This window comes from Lonchura striata, chromosome W (assembly GCF_050655825.1).
Source record: "Lonchura striata isolate lonStrDom1 chromosome W, ASM5065582v1, whole genome shotgun sequence".
NCBI lineage: Eukaryota > Metazoa > Chordata > Aves > Passeriformes > Estrildidae > Lonchura > Lonchura striata.
Genome location: NC_140743.1, coordinates 25483570 through 25507626, shown reverse-complemented (window position 1 = coordinate 25507626; position 24057 = coordinate 25483570). Strand labels below are relative to the sequence as shown.

The 24057-nt window shown below is 41.3% G+C and overlaps 1 protein-coding gene across 3 annotated transcripts in view; it reads right to left on the bottom strand.

Moving 5' to 3' along the window:
• Window positions 1-24057, bottom strand: part of LOC146763151 (transportin-1-like) — a 147944-nt gene that overhangs the window by 44010 nt on the left and 79877 nt on the right. For all 3 annotated transcript variants that reach the window (XM_085571320.1, XM_085571319.1, XM_085571321.1), the window contains 4 exons: window positions 14162-14268; window positions 13477-13610; window positions 6506-6587; window positions 5207-5329 (listed from right to left, as the gene is read on the bottom strand). In XM_085571320.1, coding sequence (XP_085427446.1) covers window positions 5207-5329; window positions 6506-6587; window positions 13477-13610; window positions 14162-14268 — 446 coding nt within the window. The remainder of the gene's footprint in view (window positions 1-5206; window positions 5330-6505; window positions 6588-13476; window positions 13611-14161; window positions 14269-24057) is intronic.

Below are 24057 nucleotides of genomic sequence, written 5' to 3'. Positions count from 1 at the left end.
AATAGTGAAGGGATTTAAAAATTATTTTCCCACTCCTCCCTTCTCCTTTTGAATAAGAGTACAATTACACACTTAGTGAGGTGGAAATACTTTTTATATCCAGTACCATAAAAAAGCCTCTCTTTCAAATATTGATTATCTGACAGGATGCAATAAAGTAGAACTCAGGGCAAAAAAAAGTCTCACTTTCTCCAAGTATGAATTGTAATTCAGAGATTCAGTGTCAAATCTTTAAGCTTGCTCTTAAAATTTAAACCCCCTTAAACAAAAAATACTCAAATACCTGCATATGCAGAAAGGCTTAATATACCACGGCTACATCAGTTTCTTGTACATGACTTCCAAAGCAATTTAGAGAAAGTGCTTGCAACTTCCAAAACAGTAATTTCTGCATTCTTCCATGCCAGCATTTATTTCTGAAACAGTTGGTCTTTCCACTCATTTTAGAAGCCTCATGGAAGTCCATGCAGCTACCTTTCATCACACATTGATTTAAAATGAAGAAAATAAATTCTCCTTCAGAATACTATTTTGTTCTCAAAATTAAATAGAATGGGGCAACCTATATTATCCTTATGTATTTCAGGGATGCAAGATTTACAACAAACATATCCCTTTCTACAGAACTGCATTCTTACAGGGCTGCATCCAAAGCAGCATGGGCAGAAGGTGAAGAGAGGGGATTCTCCCCTTCTGTTCTGCTCTCCTGAGACCCCACCTGAAGAACTGTGTCCAGCACTGGGGTCCCAACACAAGAAAGATGTGGACCTGTTGGAGCAAGACCAGGGGAAGCCACAAAGATGCTCAGAGGGCTGGAGCTCCTCTTCTATAAAGACAGGCAGAAGGAGTTGGGGCTATTCAAACTGGAGAAGTGAAGGATTCAAGACCTTCTAGCACCTTCCAGGACTTAAAGGGGCTCCAAGAGAGCTGGAGAAGGACTTTTTACAATGTCATAGAGTGATAGGAACAAGAGGAATGGTATTATGCTGAAGGAGGGTAAGTTTAGATTAGATATTTGGAAGAAATTCTTTACTGTGAGGGTGGTGAGGCCCCGGCACATGTTGCCCAGAGAGGTTATGGACTCCTCTCCCCATTTCTGGCAGTGTTCAAGACCAGTCTGGACGGGGCTCCAAGTAATCTGGTCTAGCAGAAGGTGTTCTTGCCCATGTGGGGGAGGTTGGAATTAGATGATTTTTAAGGTCCTTTTCAGTCCAAACCATTCTGTGATTCTATGAAATGCACTAAATTGCAAGTGTTTCCTAAAAGGTCATTATTGTGATTAAGAACTGATGGCAATAAAAACACTGCTCTATTCTGAGTTATGAACATATTACAGCTTGGAAAATTTGAAAAACGTCCTATCCATTTGTCTGTAAACTGCATGCTGATTCTCCCCCCGCTTTACCCTCTTTTTCTTGCTGGGCCTAGCTTAAAGGTACAGGTCCCATTTCCGAGCAAGAGAACAGATGATGAGGACACCAGCATCATAAAGTCACCCCAGGACACCATTGCAAGCAAGGTTAATTAATACAACTGAAGTGATTTGGCATTTTTCCCCAGAGGCCTTGAAAATCAACACTTTTGTTGTATTCAGTTATTCATCACAAAGACAAAACCAGAATGACAAAAAGTAATGTCTGTTTGAAGGTTCTTCTCACACTGTAATTTCGTCTTCAAGCATCAAGAAAAGGATGCACAATGCATTAAGAAAAATCCTTTGAGCAGTAAAAGACGTCTATCTGAAAGCAACAGGATGCAAACAATTTTATTTCTTTAGCAACAAGCTGAGTTTCTGTGTTATAACATCATACTATCAACATCATAGTAAGTAATCTCATTATGCATTGTAAAATAAAAAGTCAAGACTTCTATTGAAAAAGATCTTGGGCACCACATGCCTGGCTAAATATGCTATATGAATATACAAGTGCAATCTAATAACTGAAATCTATTAGGTCAGTCTACTTCTGATATATCCTGTTGTCATGTTCTCAGACAAAGGAAGGAGGAAAAAAACCCACAGAGAAATACATATCTACTTCTGCTTACCTGGAAGTACATGCTCAAAAAACCCACTGGAATTGAAATTCAACCACCCCTGTTCCTCCAGGAACTTGGCAAAACAGTTAATATTAAACTTGTCTAGTTTAAAAGCATGACACTGGCCAAGACCTGTCTTAAAATCACTACCAAATTATTAATATTCTTAACTATTTTAAAAGTAATTCTTCATAAGCATAAAAAACCCTATCATGTGGATATCAGTTTCTCTCTTTTTAAGAATTCCTTTAGTTAGAGCAGCCACTATTAGAAGCATTCAGCTTGGAGGTATTCAAGATTCAAAAGGGCAAAACCAGACTCATTTGAATTAAAAATAGTCAGTTCTCAGATATTACACTGTCACATATCAATATGTTTGTATACAGAACTGGACAAATCAGTAACAGTACACAGTACTCCCAAAACTGCAGAGGAAGGGGAGGAAGTCTGATTTTGATAAAAAATTCACTACTGCTGTCTTTTGTAGAGAAGATGCCTAGTAATAGTTTTCCCAAAAAAAGAAGGGATACAATGAGAATACAATCTTGGATCTTCTGGTTGCTGACATAATTTCTACCTGCAAAATCCAGAAGTTCCTTACTGATTTGTTTGCTGACAACCCCAAGTTGTGTGGTGTGGTTGACACGCTGGAGGGAAGGAATGGCATCCAGAGGGACCTGTACAGGCTTGAGAGGTGGGTCTGTGTGAACCTCATAAAGTTCAACAAGGCCAAGTGCAAGGTCCTGCACCTGGTTGAGGCAACCCCAAACACAAGTACAGGCTGGGCAGAGAATGCAGAGAGCAGCCCTGCTGAGAAGGACTTGGGAACAGTAGTTGACAAGAAGTTCAACATGAACTAGCAACCTATACACTCGCAGCCCAGAAGCCAACTGTGTCCTGGTCTGCACCCAAAGCAGTGTGGGCAGCAGGTCAAGAGGGGTGAATTCTCCTCCTCTACTCCACTCTTTTGAGACCCCCACCTGCATTACTGCATACAGTTCTGGGGCCCCCAGTATAAGGAGGATGTGGAGCTGCTGGCGCAAGTCCAGCAGAGGCCATGAAGATGCTCAGAGGGCTGAAGCACCTCTGCCATGAAGACAGACTGAGACAGTTGGGAGTGTTCAGTCTGTTTCCAGTTCAGAAACCTGTTCAGAAAAGAAAGCAGATTGTAGAGCACCTTCCAGTAATGGAAGAGGGGTTGGAACTAGATGATCTTTAAGGTTCCTTCCAACCCAAACCATTCTAGGATTTTATGACTGCAGGAGGGTGAAGAGTCAGAGAAGTTATCACTTGTTGACAATATAATCTCCAAAGCTTTATTGTCTCTCTCTCCAAAAAAAAACCCAAACCAGACCAAACAAAAGAAAAAAAAAAATCTATCTCAAGTACCAACAATGCCTACTTGTCCTGTGATAGATGAGAAGATGTGTGCCAGGCTTGGTGTCATGGAATTCCAGACAACACTAGACAGATGCTACAAGTCACCTCAATTTTATGCCTCTCTAATGCCTTGGTCCAGAAGCAAAAAAAAAAGAAAAACAAAAAATCTGCTTCATATTGTCTGGACTTGGCACTTACGAAATTTGACACTGGGTTATGACCCATTTGGTCTTATATGTACATGAGAAAGATTCTGATCTTTGTTATATTTCCAGTTTAGCAAGTAGTGCATGTAAAGGCTATCTAGAAACTGCCAGTATTTCCCAGAAACATGGAAATTACAACTCAGTTGAGAAAACAAGTACCAGTTGATTGGTCTTCTGATAGGCAAGTCCGCACTAATCTAGAATAATCAAGGAACTATCCAAAGATGTCCACCTATAAAATTGAATGCAATGGCTGGCAGCTTTGTTAGTAGCTTAAAGAGCCTCTCAGATATTTAAAATTACATTCCTTATCCTTGCTGTGGCAAAAGATCCAAAAAAGGTGACAGCTTCAATGTGTAAACTGTAACAGTATCAGCATCAGAACGAAGATTTTTAACATGATCTCACTTGTGATCAGGCAATGCCTGGCTACTCCATGGTATAGCTGATCCTGGCCATTTCAGGATCAATTAACTTAAAGAAGAATGAACAACTGCCATATGCACTGTCAAATACAATGTCATGTTGGCAATTATCGAAGCAGCGCAACACCCCTGCGCTCTGACTCCATGTTGCAGAAGGCTGAACAAATTGCTTTTATTAAGCTAAATTATATTACATTAATACTATACTATACTAGAACTATATCATACTAAAAAGATACTAAAGAAAAACCCATGACTGTCTCCAGACAGTCACAACACAACTTTTAATGCTTTTTGGTTTTCTGAGGCTGGTCTTATAAGCTCTCAGAAAAAAGCATTATACCCTTGATAGCTCAGCTACCTCAGGTGGCATAAAAGAAGCAGGATGGCTCCTGTGACAGTGTTGGAAACAGAAAGTTTTAATAAAAGGCAAAATAAAAAAGCTCTTTACAGAGAAAAGCCAAGTCAGGACAAGAGGTTCTTGCTCCTGCTAAAACACTTCACAAAAGCGATTTACTTCTTTTGTCCTCTTCTTTTTCTAGGGAATTGCTTAGGCAGGACTTTTTGGCTCCTGTCCAATTAGCTATCCTTCAGTTTGAGGTGAAGTCCCCAAGGTCCTATGAGGTGTCTTTTAACCAAATTGAGGAGAGAAACTTCTGGGCTTTTTTTCCTTTTTAAGGGGACAAAGGGTAACTTGTTTACTCCATCAACAGGGAGCACATTCCCACAAACTTTGACCCAATTGGCCAATCAATCCAAACAACCATCACCGATGTCCAATTAACTCTTCAATAAACAATTTCCATAACACATTCCACATGTGCCAAACAACAGGAGCAGCGATTAGAGATAAGAATTGTTTTCTTCTATCTCTGAGCTTTCTCACTGCATCACACAACTTCCCAGGAAAAATCCTGGGAGAGAGAATCATGTCTCTCTCTGTTCAGAGAATGTGAATACCACAGGCAATTAGCTAAAAAGAAACTGCTGCAACTTCAGTCTTGAAGGAAAACAAAGAGTAGGGGAGAAAAAATGTAAAACAAAGAGTAGGGGAGCACAAAAGTAACATATCTATTCTGATGTATGCTTTTAATTTGCTATTATTTCTGCAATTCCAAACATGTTCCAGCATACAATCAGAGAAATGAGACTCACCTCAACTATACTAATCATATGAGGAAGCAGGCGATCCATTCGAACTTCTAGCAACATTACCAGAGCACGACAAACATTTTTGCGTACTTCAGGCTCCTCATCACCAGCCAGTGCAAAAAGATTCTGTTGGAAAGTAATATACCAGTAGAAAAGCCTCAATTCATCTAGTTCAACTTGTATTAAAATTTACATTATTGGCAAACTAAAGTATGCAAACATATACTTCTGTACCATCCCACCCCACACCTCAGAAAACTGTATTATTTCCTAAAGACATATGGTTTAGCAAATGAACTCTTCAGACTTTCAATGTGTATTGTTACCCAGTGTTTTGGTCATGTATACATTAGACACAAGAACATTATTCCCTGAATTTTTTTTCCTAAACATTAATGAAGTTCTGAAGCTAGAAAATGCCTTCAGAACATAACAGCAGCAATAAAATACCCTGGTTAAGCCAAAATATCATCCTTCTAATCCACATTCAGTAGTAGTATTCAGAGAGATTCATAATCTAGACTCAGTGACATGGTGATCCCTGTACTGAACTCTCCATCACACATAAGTGACAGATTGCTGCCAGTACCTCTATGCAAGAAGAGTTTCCTGTATTTATGAAAAGGAAGCATTTTCAAAATACTAATTCCTTGGGCTGGGAGGGTGCTTAGATTAATTTAAAGAAAAGTATGCAGAATGACTTTCAACCCATGGACATTGAAGCTAAGAATGGGAAGCCATCACTGTGGAGTGTAGGGGTAGTGGAGGTTGTGAAATGCGGACAAAAAAATTAAAACCCTACAATTTTTATAAAGATTTGTAAACAGTGAAGATTGTTTTTTCTTCAAAGGACATGTGTGCTCTTGAGGACTTGATCTTTTTTCATTGCTCTTTACTATTTTACATATGCATAGAATTTCACAAAAGGTTAATGCATATTAATTTTACTGATTTTGCATTACACTTACAGCTAGTTACACTTGTAGCTAGTTTTTTTATCAGAAAGTACAGAAAGAACTCCTGGGTTACCCTGCCTTGTTTGCTTCTTTTATCTCTTCAGCTTGGAAATTCGCATTCTTTCTCTACAGTTGGGGCAGTTTTACTAGTGTTGCAGAGTTACTAGACTAAACAGTATATTTTCCTTATGCTAGCAAGCTCAAAGCAGCACATTTCACTTAAATTTAAATAGATTTCTACCTTGTTATATTTTTGCTCTGTTTCAGTTGTAAAACATTATTCAAAGCTCTTGACAAATTAGTTGTTATTTGACTTGCCTACCCCTCCAAGCAAAAATGCACTTACCTCAATAAAAGAATCTATGTGCAACATAAGAGCTTGAGTTCTGCTGATGATAAATTGATTGACACACGCAACAGCATGAGACCTACAAATTGAACAGTTAAAATATATATGTTTTTAATGTCTTAAACATTTTCCAAACTGTATATAGGCATCACAAACATTAGGATGTAAATAACACCATGTCTTAGGTTGCAAATGCAAGATGTGGCTGGGGGTTATGTATTCTATTGCCATCTGTTAGAGGTGGGGCAGTTATCTTCTGTTAATTAGGTCACCTGTTAAAACCAGATGGGACAGGTTTCTTTATCTCTTCCTCACCCATCCTGCCTCCAGGGAGATATCTTCTGTTAATGGGCCATTGAGTCTCACTGCATGACTGATAAAGTTACATCATCCCACTGTGAGATGCTCTGCTCAGGGGGAGGAGCCAAGCATTCCTACCTGGATATAACTGGAGATTTGGAACACCACAAGCAGCCTTTTCTCACTGGATTCCCAGAGAAAGACCAGGCCCATATATACCACCACTGGTCCTTCAGAGGAAAACTACATCCTTTCTACAGGCTCATTGTTTAAACAGAACTACATCTATCACTCCAGGAGGACTGAAGCCACCATTTAATCAAACTGCTACCAACATCCTGACCAACAGGGTGTCAGATCGTATTGTGACTCTGTCAGTGTTGTTTTGCATCATTGCATTTTTATTTTTTCCTAATAAAGAACTGTTATTCCCACTCCCATACCTTTGCCTGAGAGCCCCTTAATTTTCAAAATTATAATAATTCAGAGGGAGGGGGTTTACATTTTCCATTTCAAGAGAGGCTCCTGCTTTCCTTAGCAGACACCTGTCTTTTCAAACCAAGACACACTGTCCAAGCATATTCTAGAGACAAGAGGGATTAAATCTGAACATCTATTTTGTTACCAATAAAAATTAGTAAACCACATTTTTAAGTACTACCTTATACTCCAATATATCTAATAAATAACTTTAAATTAAGTATTCAGTAAATAAGAACTATAGCAGGATGACTACCTGGCACATTTGTTCCAAACAGCATGTAAGGATGGTCTTTTCAGTATATTATGATTATCAGTTTTCTCTGATATTGTTGCTAGATGAAGAATCATTTACACCTGGTGAGCTAACACAATACTTATTCTTCAAGGACCACTGGCCTATGGAACCACACAATGTTTTCTGTAGGAAGAAGAACTGGAAAGCAGCCAGCCCAGTTATGCCAACTTTGCCCAGTTAAACAAGTGGTCAGATATGACTTTGGGGTCGCCAACCACCAGGGACCACCAAAAAGAACCTCAGGACAGAAAAACATGTGTAAAAGGGAGAGAAAATATGTTAATTACTTTGGTGAAATGATTATAATATGTATGTTTCTTCTAGGAAAGCCTATGTGTATAGATTTGTAAAATATAGTATATAAACAGGAGCTCTTTCTGTACTCGGGAAGCACAATATTTCAGAGGAGCTATCCCCCTGTGCATCCGGCTAAATAAAGAATGCCTGCTTCTTAATGCTACATTAGCATAAAGGAGTTTTATTTTCACTGATTTTTGGTAACAATGTTAACAATTCCATACAAGTTAACATGGTGAAATTTTAGCATGCCCTTCTTCATTGCTAAGTATCCAACTGCCTTTGCAAGATTTTTACCATTTAATGAGACCAATATGCATCAGTAATATAGTTGTAGCTTAGAACAAATACACACTTGCATTAGGATACATAATAAAACAATTGTGGTAGAAACAAACTTAAAGTGAAGAACTGGTTCTTCTATTCCATTTCATGCAAAGCCATTACTTACAAGTCTTTTTCATGCTCAGAGACACAAAAGCCAAATTATATAAGTAGAGGTACAATATAAAGCTACCTTTCAAAACCTCTGAAATCCATTCAAGTATTTTTACTAATCTAACTCCAAACATCTAGTCTCTTCAGACATTTCTTGGAAGAGAGTCTCATAAAACAGTGTTCGCAAGTTGTCTCTTCAGATTTAAATACTGATAATATTTAAAAACTATTAAGTACTAATAGTATTTTACTGACACAACTAATATTCTTCGTACTGAAACATGGATAAAAAATCAAAACCTCACAATTCTAATAAAGATTTGTAGGGACGGTATGTTTATTACAGCGCTGGACGTATGTGGGGACTCATTCCCCTTCAATGGACATGCACACCCTTGAGAACTCCTGATCCTTTTTTATTACCCTTACTAATTTCTATATGCATAGAATTTTATAATAGGTTCATGCATATTTATTCTACTGATTTAGTGTTACACTTACAGCTAGTTACACTTGTACTCAGTTTTTGTCAGAAAGTACGGAAAGAACTCTTGGATCACTCTGCCCTGTCTGTTTCAAGGTCCAAGGAGTCTTTCTTATCTCTTTATTTTTTTAGTGTAGAAATTTGCACTTTTCTCTTTAGCTGGGGTAACTTTGCTAGTGCTGCAGTTACCAGACTAAACAGCATATTTCACTTATGTTAGCAAGCTCAAAGTGGCACATTTCACCTAAATCTAAATAGATTTCTACCCTGTTAAATTTTTACTCTGTCTCAGTACTTCAGTACTATGTACGGAAACCAGGTCACAGGTCAGCAGATGATCTGCTTTAAAGTTGAAACTGGTTTACCTATTTCAGAGCAAAAGCTTATCTTCCTACAAGTGCCAGTTCATGCTTTTTTATATAATTTTCTTAGTGTGCATCTATTTTAAGGGAGTTTCTAAATCTTATTAAATCCTATCAAGATATATTCCTAGTTATACTCTTCCTTTTACTCTTCACCATCTATACTACTGCTGGCAATAACTGAGCCCTCCAAGTTGTAGAATCTTTTGATATAATTTTCAAAGAGGAGTCCAAAAACACATTTCAGAGAATCACCCATAATGATTGAGGTTGGAAGGGACCTCTGTAGATCATTTGCTCAAGTAGGGCCGCCTACAGCTGGTTGCACAGGACCACATCACAACAGTGTGAGACTGGAAGGATTGCTAGCTTGAAACATTTTGGGTGCATGTGTGGGGGAAGGGGCAGGTTGGGCCTTGCTTTGGTGTGGCAATGCCCTGCTCCACACACCCCAAGGCCCCTGGGGCCTGTATCTCAGCCCCTGCAAGGGCCACCTATCACTGGCACACTGGAGGCACTGCTCCACACCTCTCCCTAGAGCCCCAATCTAGCCCCGGAGTGGTCAGATGACTGGAAGTCCCACCTGGGGGAAGGACCCAGGAAAGCCAAAGGATATTTAACCAAGGACATGAGGTGAACACATGTTTTGACCCTACTTCCTCTTGGAATTTCTATCAGCTGAACACTGCTGGAATCAGGAGTGGTAGCTATATTTGTTCTTTTCTATATCTTTTTTTGTCTGTATCTCTCTTCTAATTCCCTCTTCTTGGAGTTTTGAATAATTTAAAATTGGATGGGCTTTGAGTTTGTTAAGTTGAATGGGCTAAGTTAATGCTTTGAGAAGTGTTTTATGTTTATTGAATGCTGCTCTAAACTTTTGCCAAAGTTCTCTGATTTTACAAAGTTGTGTCCTGGTTTAGGGCAAATTTGGGAGAAAAACTCCAAAAAGGGCCCCCCCCCAGAAAACAAACCCACATGGCCCCTCCCCCCAATTAGTTCAGGAAGAATTTCCTCGGAGAGAAGTGGAAAAAACCTGTTTATTTAAATAAACAGGCAAAGCACTCCCCAGCACACAAAATGAACAATACCAGGTAACAAAACTCATTAACCGCTCTGAAGAGATGACAAATTAAGAAAGTCTCTCCAGTGGGTGGACCTCTGTTATCAGTCCCTCCAGCGCTGGGAAAGGATGCTGCTCAGAGTAGGCCCTGGTAGGCCAAAAAGTGCAAGCTCTCAGTGTTTCCCCAGGTCCCAGTCCGGAGCAGGTTCAAATGGATCCAAGAAAAGGAAAAGAAAACCAGTCCAGGGAAAACTTGAACTACCTCAGCTAGCTAAACTAACTAAAAAGCAAAGGAGTGTGGTGTTCTGCGCCATCTGTGTCCAGCAGACTGTGGGCGAGTGAGCAGGCTGATAACAAAACTCTGTGCTTCTTCTTCAGCCCACCTTCACTTTTCAGAGCCAGTCTTGAAGGCACAGAACATAATATCCAGCATAAACAGAACACACGATTGGGGATACAAGCATCATAACATCACCCTAGGACAAGTTGACAGTAAATTTTTTTGTTGTTTTGATCCCTTGAGAATATCTTGTCAGTATTTCTTCTGTGTGTCAAACTCAAGAGTACATGAACAACCATAAGCCCTTTTAAGAGTCTCATCGAGCAAGTTTTCTGGGACCTTACAGATGGCTTTTGAATATCTCCAAGGATGGGGACTCTACCACCTCTCTGGTAACCTGTGCCAGTTCTCAGTCACCTTCACAGTAAAAAAAAGTGCTATCCAATGTTCAGAGTCAACCTCCTGTGTCTCAGTCTATGCCCACTGCCACATGTCCTGTCACTGGACACAACTGAAAAGAGCCTGGCTCTGTCTTCTTTGCACCCTCCCTTCGGGTATTTAAAGACATGGATGATGCTACCCCTGAACCTCCTCTTCTCCAGGCTAAACAGTCCCAGTTTTCTCAGTCTTTCCTCATAGGAGAGATGCTCCAGTCCCTTCATCATCATTGTGGTCCTTTACTAGACTTCCTCTAGTAGCTCCATGTCTCTCTTGTATTGGGGAGCCCAGAACTGGGCACAGTACTTCAAGTGTGGCCTCATCTGGAGGGTGAGGGGAAGGATTGCCTCCCATGCTGTCAACACTCCAGCCCAGGATGACATTCACCATCTTTGTGGCAAGGGCACATTGCTGGCTCATTTCAGGGTGTCATGGTTTGATATGAGAGACATTTGGAAGTGATGCAAAGCTTCCAGTCACTAGAAAGCTAGATGAGCCTCTGTGAAAAACACATGTTAAAGACAAAATAAACCCAGGAACTTCCTCTTTTGCTTCTGGCCTGGGTACAGGTAACAGGGCCCGCTGGACCCTGTCTCGGCTAGGCTGGGCCGAGCGGCCCTGCCACAGAGGGCCAGGCCTCTCTCTGGGGGTAGTCCAGGGTACTCCAAGCCCTGTTCTGGCCTGGCTGGCCCCCCAGCAGCTTCCAGGCAGGAAGTGGGGGAGGCTTTGGAGCCCTGGCTGGAGCAGGACTGGTTGTGGCTATTAATACCTTGCTGTCAGGTCCCCAGCACCCAGCATGGCTGAGACCAGAGGCAGCCCTGTAGCCAACCCTGCAGCCATGCAGAGTGGTCCTCTGGCTAGAATTGAACACAGAGAAAACCAAAGACCAGCCATGAAGCCGATCCTGACACAGCCCCAGCTGCAGCTCCTGCCACAAGTTACTGGCCGGTTAGGTGATTATTTGCAGGGCCCAGGCAACATGTTAACCCTTTCAGTGCTTCAATCCTCCCTCAAGTGAGAGAAAGGAACAAGATACAAGCATGTAAAGGAACAACATGAAGACGTCGAGGTCAGTGAAAAAGAAGTCAAGTCCCAGATGAGAGGGATGAGGAAATGCCTTGATTTTGGGGCTGAAATCATCTTGTAAGCTATGGAGAAAGACTCTTTTTCCCTATAATGCATGAAACTAAGGGGAGATGAAGGGTTCAAATTGATATTGAGCAAAGGCCTCCATGTTAAAGTAAGCAGATGTTAAAGCAGCTGTGATCCCATGAGAAGTTTGAACAGAGAGAGTAGTCCTGTGTCCCCAGGAGAAGATGATCTCTGTTCCCAGAGATGAAGATGATTTTAGAAATAGATAATGAGAACTTTTGCCTTTGAACAGCTCATCTTTAAAACAGCACCCCATAAGTCGACATGGGCCATAGACAGGCTGTAGTAAGGCTTGTGGAAAATGGGAGGGACTTCATGACTGCAGATTTCCCTGGGTAGGTGCTAGTCATGGAAATTGAGAGCCAAGAGAGGACTGTTTTTTCCTCTTGTGGAGAAGTCTCCATAACATTAACAACTGAACTGAATTAACAAGTGAACTGAAGAAAGCCTATTTTAGAGGTGGTAAACTGACTGGAAATTTTAGGGTTTTTTTCTTTACATTGTCAGTGGGAAAGAAAAGGTTGTGGAATGAGAAGTGTTCTGAAGGGTTTGTTTTGATTCCTACTACTTTTTGTCCTTTTAGTTACTGTTAATAAATTTTTTTTTATACCCTCTTAAAGTTTTGAGCCTGCTTTGCCTTTCTCCTAATTCTATTTCACAGCAGGAAGTGAGTGCATTGGTGATTGACCAGCACCAAAACCTGTCACACTCTTTGGTGCATTGGACCAGGAAATCTGAAAATTGGGGAAATCTTATATTGGTGAACCAAAACCACTACACAGGGTAAAAGGTACTGTTCTTGTTGATAAATATTAGCAATAACAAATTAATTGTGGAATTTTTCTTCTATACTTCTGTTACTTTGGAGAGACTAATACTGTATTAAAGTAAAAGGATGTTGAACCCATTTAATTTGATATATCTGAAAGATAAAGAGCTTTATAAGTTTTGGTGGAGTTAAAGCAGCAAAATACTTTTCTGCAAGAACTCAGAAACCATTATCAGCAAATGACTTTTTACTCTTTCATTGCTGCAGTCATAACAAAACAAATGCAAGATAGTTCTTTCAAAATTTGAAATTTTAACCATAGCATTTAAATTTTCATAATAATATGCAAATTCTTAAAACATAATTTGATTTTCAAAGTCAGACAGATTCTTGATTTGGAAGATGTATAAAGAGGTGAGGCTGATCTAAAAACTAAACAGATAAGCGTGGAAATGACCAATGCATGAAATTGCTGTGCCTTCTCACATTTGCATATGCAGGATCATTTAAAAAAACTAAGTATGTTTTAAACTGATCTACAAAATATCAACCTTGCTGATCATGTAAATAAATTTTTAACAGGTAACATTATTATAGCACCTAAACCTACCTTATTTTTGGACTGCTGTGTTTGAAGAACTGCAAGAATTTAGGTATCATGATATTGAGTGGTCGGTCCAATACATCACTATCTAAAATTTCAGCAGAATCTTCGCATATCTTCTGAAGAGCACCAAATGCACCCTGTTTAAAAACAAAATCAAATAAACAAACAACAACAGCAACAAAAAAAAAAAACAAAGCAAAAGAAAATCTGTTATTTTACATTTTGAAGAAAGCAACATTTCAGGGTTTTTACAGAACAGGTAATTTTAGCAAAAGACCACAGTAAACATAGCTAATTAGCAAAGTAAATGTAGCTAACTAAATATGGAGTTAAATTAAAATAGCCTTAAAGAATTTTTCTTTAAGCACTTTATATTGTCATCTGTAAGATTTCAAGCTGGATGAGTGTATTATAGGTAAGTTGTAATTTTAATGTCAACATTCAGTGCTCATTTATTTAATAATATTTTTTTAAATGTTCAAAAGCAAGATTTTTTTAAAAATCAAACAAGATTTTTCTCCTCATAGCTGAAAACAGTTGAGCTGGTATTTATTTATTTTCCTTCATGAATACTGAAAAAAAAAGGTTATATATGTGCACACATACACAAAATACTATACATATATAAAGTATCTATGAACAAAGGCAAAAAATAATTAAATTTACATGAAAATACATTTCTCCTTACCTCACAGGTATTGTAATCTTCAGAATCCAACAGGCTGCAAAGCTTTGGCAAGAGCTCAGGCCAATTCTGCAATTCCCCTTTTGAAGCAATGGTTGTTATCAGAATGCCTAAGTGAATCAGAGGAATAAAGGAAATGAGATCTCACATATCTTCACAGGTTTCACCAAATTTTTTTCTCATTTTACCATTTTACTCTTCTCAAAGATCTGAATTTAGAAATTTCTTGTTTTATTAAGAGCTGTCAAGCATAAAAAGAGGAAATACATTTAACTACTACTGGTATTACCAATAGTGAGGACGGGATGTGCTTGACTTGTCTGGCCCCTGTGGCTGAACCAAATAGCGGCAACTGTGGTGTTTCACCCCAGAGACAACTTTGGCTAGCTGGATGTTGCAGCTGGGTGCGTGGAGACAAGTCCAGACATGCCAGAGCTCAGGTGACAGCGGTGTTATATGTAGTAAATATAATTTGCGCCATTCCTTGTATGAAATATGTAATATTAGATACTTGTTAGATCATGCCCATTTGTATTAGTTCCACCCCCCCTTGCAGGCGAGACTGGGTGTATATTGGAAACTGATTTACAAGTAAAAGGATTGGCTCCGCCAGGAGATGGGCCATGTCTGGGCTCCAGGTGTTGAACATCGGTGCTGATCATCCCATGAATGACCAGAGATGGATATCATGGAAATCCTCACACAGATCCATGTGAATGCAGCCTTCCCGTAAAATCTCATCAAGAATTCACCTACTCTGGACATTGAATTATTTCTCCTCATCACCAAAAAAAGAAAATCTTATTAACCTATGGACTCTGAATAGAAGAAAGGACTGATTGCTGAAATCTTGGCCTCAGGCGGAATTTTCCCTATAAAAAACCGCTTGTGCCAGGATGGAAGTGTGTGGGCATTAGGGAAGACCTCTGCTGAGGCTGACTCCTTGTTGCACACCCAGGGCCGACCCCGGGCTCGACTCTGTTATTTCCGTGTGGCTGGCTAGATAGAATTTGACCGCTAATAAAATTATTTTTATTTTTAATCTGGCTGAATAAATTCTCATTTATAACAATCTTGGTGACCCCTTACGTGATCTGGTTTGGGGGTATCCAGGGAGTTCCCTACTCTCCATCCGGGCGGCACCCTGCTGATTTCAGCAGCCGGACAGGACTGAGGAACTCCACGGAACCAACCAGATTCCGAAAACAGCCGAAAAGCCACGTTAAAGAAAGGGTATAAACGGGCCCAGAGCTCTTGGAACTCGGAGCTAAATCTCCAAGGCTTGCAGCAACAAACTTTCACTCGTAAAATCAACGTGCACGAAGAATCCACGCGGGAAAAGGAGCCGTAAGTATTGCGTGGTTGAGTGGGGCGTGAGTGGGTGTGTGTGTGAGACATGACATAGTCACGGCACGAGAGCGGACCCAACGAACCACAGTTCCACTAGCCCAAGAGGGAGGTGGTCGGTCACGGGGGAAGCGAAAGGATTCCGGTATACTCACAAAACGCATACGACCTGAAACTCGGGGAGTTACAGGAATCTACTCACAGACGGGTCAGGGAAGGGAAGGTACGTTCTCGTGGATTCGAGAAACTGGTAAACCTCACTGGCTCCGGGCTCGGGGAGCCCGACAAACAGGTAAAAGAGAGCTCACTGTTCTTCCAACTGAAAACCCACGGACTGGCTCGCCGTGACGTAACTAGGTTGGCAAGGTTCGGTCGGGAACATACCGGTTTAAACACTTGGTAAGACTCGGTCTGGGACAGGACCGAAATACACATTTTAGCACGCGGGTTGCTGACTTCTTGGAATGGCTGGCAGACACTGACTTAGATTACGGTAAGGAAAACCTTTAATATGGGACAAAAAACCAGAAAGGTGCGGGGGGGACAAAAAGGGAAAAATCCTAAGCCAGGTGTCCTGGGTTGTAAGATAAGCTTGTATTCTATTTGCCATCTGTCGAAGGTTGGGCAGGTTTGTTATCTCTCCCAAAGACAATGGTTTGCCCCGTAGAGGCAATGGTTTGTTTATACACTATTGACTGACTCACTGCAGGGCTGGTAAATGTAACACCATCCTATTGTGAGATGTCCCACCCAGAGGGGGAGGCTAAGCACTCCTTTATGGTATAATGGGGTACCTTTTTGGGGACAGAGCAGCTCTTTACTTTGGGGGATTGCCAGAGAAGCAGCTCTCTTCGGCGGCGGCACTCGCAGCGAAGCAGACGGAGCGCGCTGAGGCAGCGGCGGCGGAGCTCGGAGGCAACCCCGGTGCAGAGGAAGACCGGCCCCACTGCCACCAGATCTTCAGAGGAAAACTATACCCTTAAAAAGATCACCACTGCAGCTGCAATTCATCAGCCACTGCAAGAGGAGCAATGATCCCAATCGGACTGCTACTAACACCCTGAATCCTCAGGTTGTGGACTTTTTTCACTAGTTTTGTTTGTACCGATTGCATTTGCCTTTTTAAATTGTTATCTAGTTTTCTCCTAGTAAAGAATTGTTACTCCCATTCCCATATCTTTGCCTGAGAGCCTTTTAATTTAAAAATCCTGGTAATTCGGAGGGAGGGGGTTTACCTTCTCCATTGCACAGGAGGCTTTAGCCCTCCTTCACAGACTCCTGTCTTGTCAAACCAAGACACCAGGAAAGGGTGAACACCTGACAGCAAGAAAAGGTAAGCATTCAAAAACAAGAAGTGGGGAAACAGAGGAATTCCCTGAGATTCCGAGTGATAGTCCCCTGCGTTGGATGTTAGAACACTGGGAGGACTGTTCTGTGAGACGGAAAAGGTCCAAAGTCCAAAGAAAAAATTATACACTATTTTGTAGAAGTATGGGAAAATATGGAAATTGGAAAATACCAATACTGGCCCGTTTTTGGTACCTTCGAAAATAAGCTCTGCCAAGCACTTTCGGATCACTTGTACGAGGAAGAGGAGTGGGACAATGAGGAATTGGACTATGCCAGGCTATGGGAATATGCCAGTGCACAACTGTTCCCTATTAAGACCTCTGGCAACAGGGTAAGCTCAGAAAAAACTTGGGAACCCCTAGAAAACCTGCCCCCCCTATACCAGATTCCCCCAGCTCAAGCACGGGTCCCGGCAGCCCCCCCATCAGCGCCCCCGGCTCAGCCTGCACTGCCAAATAATGTACAAGTCCCAGAGGCAAGCGCTCTGGGACCTTCTCAGCCCCCAACTTCCCCTTCCACACAGCACGGGGACACACACACACACGCACACACACACGCACACCACACCAGGGAAAACACATCTCCTCCTGCCAGTAGAACCCGGAAGAAAACGAGGAGAGAAAACACGGGAGATAGCGATGATGAAAGGGGCAGACCTAATCTATACCCTTTAAGGGAAGTCCCTACAGCTCCCAGAATCATCGGGTTTGTAAATGTTTCCATCAACACCGGGGATGTAAGGGCTTTCAAAAAAGAAACGGGGAAATTAATGGATGACCCTTTGGGTGTGGCGGAGAGGTTGGATGAATTTTTGGGAAATAGTATATATTCATATGATGATATCTCAGCAATATTAAGATCTTTGTTTAATGCTGAAGAACGAGATATGATAAGGCAGGCCGCCATAAAGGATTGTGAATTCAGGAACCCCCAGGGTGGGAGCGGGGTGGAAAAGTGGCCAGAACAAAGACCATCATGGAACACTCAGGTGGAGGTGGACCGAGCAAAAATGATCGGATTGAGGAACATGGTAATACAAAGTATTCGGGGAACGGTCCCCAAGGGACAAAACATTAGCAAGGCATTGGGGGAATGCCAGGGGAAGGATGAAACTCCCACCGAGTGGTTGGAGAGACTCAGAAAAAGCCTTCAAATGTATTCCAGTACCGACCCTGAATCCCCCGTGGGGGCGGTCCTTTTAAAAACACAATTCGTGGCTAAATCATGGAAGGACATTCGAAGGAAGTTAGAGAAAATACATAATTGGCAAGAAAAAAGTTTACAGGAACTATTGAGTGAAGCACAAAAGGTATATATGAGGAGGGATGAGGAAAAACAAAAGACACAAGCCAGGGTGTTAGTGGCAGCAGTAAGGGAAGCACAAGCACAAACGGCTGGGACATCAGCTCTAGCCCAGGAGCCCCAGGGAAAGCCGGCACACACACAAAAATTAAACAAGCAGGTAAGCGCCCCTGAATATTTTTACTGTAAAAAGAAAGGCCACCTCAAGAGGGATTGTAAGAAACGAATAAAGGATGAAATGGTCTTTCAAGAGGAATAGAGGTGTCAGGGGCTTTACAATTTGGGGTCAAGAACATCTAAAGAGCCCTTGATAAAATTAAAGGTTGGACCCCAAAAACAGGAGCTAGTCTTCTTAGTTGACTCTGGAGCAGAAAAAAACACAGTCAAGCAACTACCTCTTGGGTGTATCAAAGGTAAAGATTTTATGACTGTGATCGGGGCAAAAGGAGAACCTTTTCAGGTCCCTGTCCTAAAAATGCAGAAATAGAATCTGATAATAAAATCTGTGTTGGGGCTATTTTATTAGTGGAAGAAACAGAATACAATTTACTGGGGAGGGATTTAATGGTAATATTAGGAATAAGTATAATTGCAAAGGACTCACAACTCATGGTAAGTTTATACAACCTAACTACTGAGGATGAAAAAAAATTGATCCCAGGGTCTGGCACACTCCCGGGGAAGCTGGAAAATTAGACATGGAACCAATCCACATTAAAATTGAGAGTCCAGAAGACCCCATAAGAGTGAAGCAATATCCCATCCCTCTAGAGGGAATAAAAGGATTAAAACCAATAATCGAAGATTTAATAAAAAGAGGCACCTTGGAGCCTTGCATGTCAAGACATAATACACCTATCTTGTCAGTTAAAAAATCAGATGGCAATTATCAGCTAGTACAAGACTTAAGAGCAGTAAATCAAAGAACAAAAACCCTATTTCCCACGGTCTCTAATCCATATACTTTGCTGAACAATGTGTCCCCGGATGATAAATGGTATAGTGTAATCGACCTAAAAGATGCCTTCTGGACTTGTCCTCTAGCTGAGGAAAGCCGTGATTATTTTGCCTTCCAATGGGAGGATCCGGACACCCACAGAAAACAACAACTAAGATAGACTTCCCATCCTCAAGGGTTTGTAGACTCACCAAATCTTTTCGGTCAGGCCCTTGAAAGGGTGCTCAGCAAATTTGTGCCAGTCCCTGGGACCAAACTATTACAATATGTAGATGACTTATTGGTAGCTGGCTCTAAGGAGGAAGAAGTCAGGGCTGGAACCATAGCTTTATTAAACTACCTGAGAGGACAAGGGTTGAAAGCTTCAAAGTCTAAATTACAATTCACTGAACCTGAAGTAAAATATTTAGGGCACTGGTTGACAAAAGGGAAAAAGAAACTAGATCCAGACCGGGTGGCAGGAATAATTGCATTGCCCTCTCCTAAGAAAAAAAGAGAAATCAGGCAATTGCTGGGACTTTTGGGCTTTTGCAGACAATTGATCGAAGGATACAGTGAAAAGGTAAGGTTTTTAAATGACAAACTTTCCACAGACAGACTTAAGTGGACTGAAAAAGACGAAGAGAGTTACAGAGGATTAAAAGAAACCCTCATAGCAGCTCCAGTACTAAGTCTCCCTGACATAAAAAGGCTCTTTCAGCTCTTTGTGGATGTTAGTAACCACACTGCCCACGGGGTTCTGACCCAGGACTGGGCAGGGGCCAAGAAACCAGTCAGATATCTATCCAAGCTTCTAGACCCTGTCAGCAGGGGGTGGCCCACCTGCTTACAAGCAATTGTGGCAGTGGAAATATTAGTAGAAGAAGCCAAAAAAAAAAACGTTCGGGGCTTCATTAACCATCTACTTGTGAGGAACTGCATTGACCTGTTTGTTCATCAAAAGTATGAAATTAGGATAAAAGGGGGGGAAGTCGGGACATGGAATTTGCAGGCTTGACTGGTAACCACAAACAAAGATTGTGAAAGATTTTGCAGGACTGGCTGGAACTGATAACCGCAGTGGAAACCCATTGTTGAAAACTGATAACCACAGTGGAAGGAGACCCATCACCCCCACTTGTGAAACCCATTGTGCTGGAACTGATAACCACGGTGGAACGAGACCCATCACCCCCACTTATGCAGGATAAAAAGGGACTGAAGAGAAGGAAAGGGTGTCAGCTTTTGGCGGAGCCAGGCTCCCAGCTGAACCCAGCGCTGTTTTGCTTGCTATCACTTGCTGTAATTAATAAAATTATTAATTGATCTTAAAAGGCTGAATCAAATTATTCGCCTCAACTTATAACAAATTTGGTGCCGTGACTTGGATCGGAACACCTGGAGAGGAGGTCTCCTAAGGAGGCGCCCCACTGCCTTTGCTTTAACAGTGGCCTTACGGGGACACTCCTCCCCAGACTCCGACCGACGAACCTAAAATCCGATAGCAAGCAAGGAACTGCTGGCTACCCCCTTAATCTTTGTGCACGAAGCCCCGGGCGAAGACACCGGATGGTGTAAGTATTTTCCGAAGGACCTGGTGTCTGGAGGAGGCCTGTTCTGGGAGAACGGGACCGCCTGGTCAGGGATCAGGGATCCTGGAGTGTGACGAGTGTGGTGTATGAGAGGGGGGCTGGCAGCTCGGACTCCCCAAGCAAGTGCAGACCTCATAGTAGTGCGGTTCCCATATCCGGCGACGGACTGGGCCACGAATTGAGGGAAGCAAGTGTGTGTGTGTGTTAGAAGGCACTCCAGAAGATGGGTCAGAGGAAAAGCAAGCCTGCTGAACCCATGGGTGGGGGAATCCCTGTAAAACTTCCCCATATTTCAGAGGATAGTCCATTAGGCTTAATGATTAAATATTGGAATGCCTTTCCTTCTAGGAAGGGAAAAGATAAAGTAAAAATGGCTCATTACTGCATAGAAGTTTGCGGGGGGGAAACAAATAATAGGAGATGCAATCCATGTTAGGGATTTTGTTTTTTGCAGAAGAAAGGAGAATGATTAGAGAAACGGGCAAGAGAATCTAGGGTTGATGAACATCAACAGGGACCATTAGCAGATATTAAATGGCCCCTACATAATCCCCAGTGGAATAATCAAGACCCGTTACACCATACCCATATGGGCGATTTGAGAAATATAATAATACAGGGAATAAGGAAGGCTGTCCCTCGTGGACAGAATGTACAAAAGGCATTCAAGGAACAACAAAAGAAGGATGAAGATCCAACTGAGTGGTTGGAGAGGCTGAGAAAAGCCTTACAGTTATATTCAGGGGTGGACCCTAACACTCCTGAAGGAGAGACATTGTTGAAAGTTCATTTCGTGGTAAATTCGTGGGTGGATATTCAAAAAAAGTTGGAAAAGTTAGAAGGGTGGCAAGCAAGGGGGCTGGATGAGTTACTGTGGGAGGCTCAGAAGGTTTATGTTAGGAGGGAGGATGAGAACTACAAGAAGCAGTCTAAGATTATGTTAGCAGCTGTAAGGGAAGGACAGAGGCAATCTCCCGAGAGAAGGGGTGGTGGTCACCCAGGAGGTTTGAGGGGAGCTGGTCGACAGGTGCATGAAGGAAGACAAGGTGGAGGAGATAGAATTGTTTGCTTTTATTGTGGGGAAAAGGAACATATGAAACAGGAATGCTGACAAAGGATGGTTGATGAAGAGCAGTTTAAGGAAGATTAGGGGTGTCAGGGGCTCTATCTGCTGGGGACAAGAGAAAGAACAAAGCCCCTGGTAAAATTAAAAAAAAAAAAAGTCCCCAGCAGCAAGAATATGAGTTCCTTGTGGACTCAGGGGCGGAAAGATCGACCGTCCAGACCCTTCCCCAAGGGTGTAAGATTTCATCTGAAATAATACAGGTAATTGGAGCCAAAGGGGAACCCTTTGGAGTACCTATAATCAAGGATATACTCTTAAAAAGTAACTCCAAATTAAGAATTGGGTCGTTTTTATTAGTACCAGAAGCAGATTATAATTTACTGGGAAGGGATTTAATGATTGAATTAGAAACAGGGATAGAGATTAATAAGGGAGAACTGACAGCAAAATTGTGTCCTATCCGGGCTGAGGATGAGAAAAAGATTAATGCAGAAGTTTGGTACACCCCTGATAGTATAGGAAAATTAAGTATTAAACCCTTTGAAGTAACTATTAGGAACCCGGAGATACCTGTCAGAATTAGACAATATCCTATATCTAAGGAGGGGAGGCAAGGACTGAAACCAGAAATAGAAAGGCTTAAAAAAAACAAAAACAAAAACAAAAAAAAAAAACACACAAAAAAAAAAAAACCACAAAAAAAACCCCCAAGCTTACAGGCGATAGTGGCCACTGCTCTCCTAGTAGAGGAAGCTGGGAAGATAACCTTTAGAAGTGAGCTAAAAATCTTATCTCCCTATAACATTCATGGAGTTTTGCAACAGCAGGCTGACAAATAGATAACGGATGCCAGATTCCTAAAGTATGAAGGCATCCTAGTCTCCTCTCCTAAGTTAAGAAACAATGGGCCTGAAAAACCCAGCACAGTTGTTTGTTTTTTTTTTTAATATAAAGAACCAATTACAGAACTAACACATGATTACCTCCAACAAATAAAAGAACAAACAAAAATAAGGCCAGATCTTGAGGAAGAAAAACTAAAAGAAGGGACTCAATTATATGTAGACAAGTTCTCTCAAGTTCTGAGAAAAAAAAAAAAAAAAAAAAAAAAATCCGGGTATGCTACAATAGATGAGAAAAACATTTAAGACAGTAGAATCTAGTCACTTAGCCCCAGCTGGTCGGCCCAAGCATGCAAATTATATGATGTGCTTAAAGCTCTAAATTTATTGAAAGGAAAAAGTGGGACTATTTTTCCTAATTCTAAAGATGCCCATAAAGTAGTTCATACTTTTAGTAAAATTTGAGAAGAAAAGAAGACTACAAAAACTGCAATACGGATGGCCGAAAAAGAGTGGACGCATGCCAGTCGAGTTAAAAGTCCGGCCACCACGGATGACCAGTGGAAAGTAGACAGCCAGCCTGGGAATTTGAAGGTTACCATTAAGAAAAATCTATGAACTCTGTGTACATCATTTAAGTTGATCGCAAAAGAGAACAAAAAGGGATATAATTACCTACTTATTAGTAATTATTTAGTAGTTTATAATAAGGTAGATTATAATTATTATCCTTTCGTATGTGTTAGTAATTATTTTAACAATTATTTAATAATTTGTAATAAGGTAAATTGTGATTGTTGTCCTTTTAAGTGCTTTACATGTAAAATTTGCCAAGAACGGTGGCAGGTCCATTGCCAAGGGGGGGAGCCACCAACTGGGGTCTGAACAGAAATTGTGGTAAAATCAAGAAAATTGAAAAATCAGTAGATTTGTTTGGAGTCTGAGGACTGGTTAAAAAAAAAAAAAAAAAAAAAATCTACACCAAAGAAGTACATCAGGAAACTTTTGTTTCCATATTAACAAACCCACTCCATTTGTTGCCCAAACCAAATTCTAAAAAGGTGTTGTCAGAGGGAACTAAAGGGGGTCCCGTGCCACCCACCCCCGGTCAAAGATAAAAATTGGGAACAGTACAAAGTTAGGTAGGAGCAGGGGAAGGGACGCCCAGGCAAGTACCGCTGCTGCCAAGAAGATGGTTCACCTTGCAGCTCGAAGCAACCGGGTCGGTGAGCGAGGCAGAGGGGAAAAAGCCATGTGTCCTCCCAATGGAATAATGCTGAAATGCTCCAACTATTGCCAACTGAGTACTAGGCTCCCCCAGACGACCAGTCTGATTGCCTCTGAAACACCAGAAAGGCAACAAACCCAAAAAGGGAAAACAGGATATTATGTCACAAAAACAAGGTCAGGACCCCACCCTTATTGGCAAATTATAAGTATTTTAATGCTTTATATCATACATA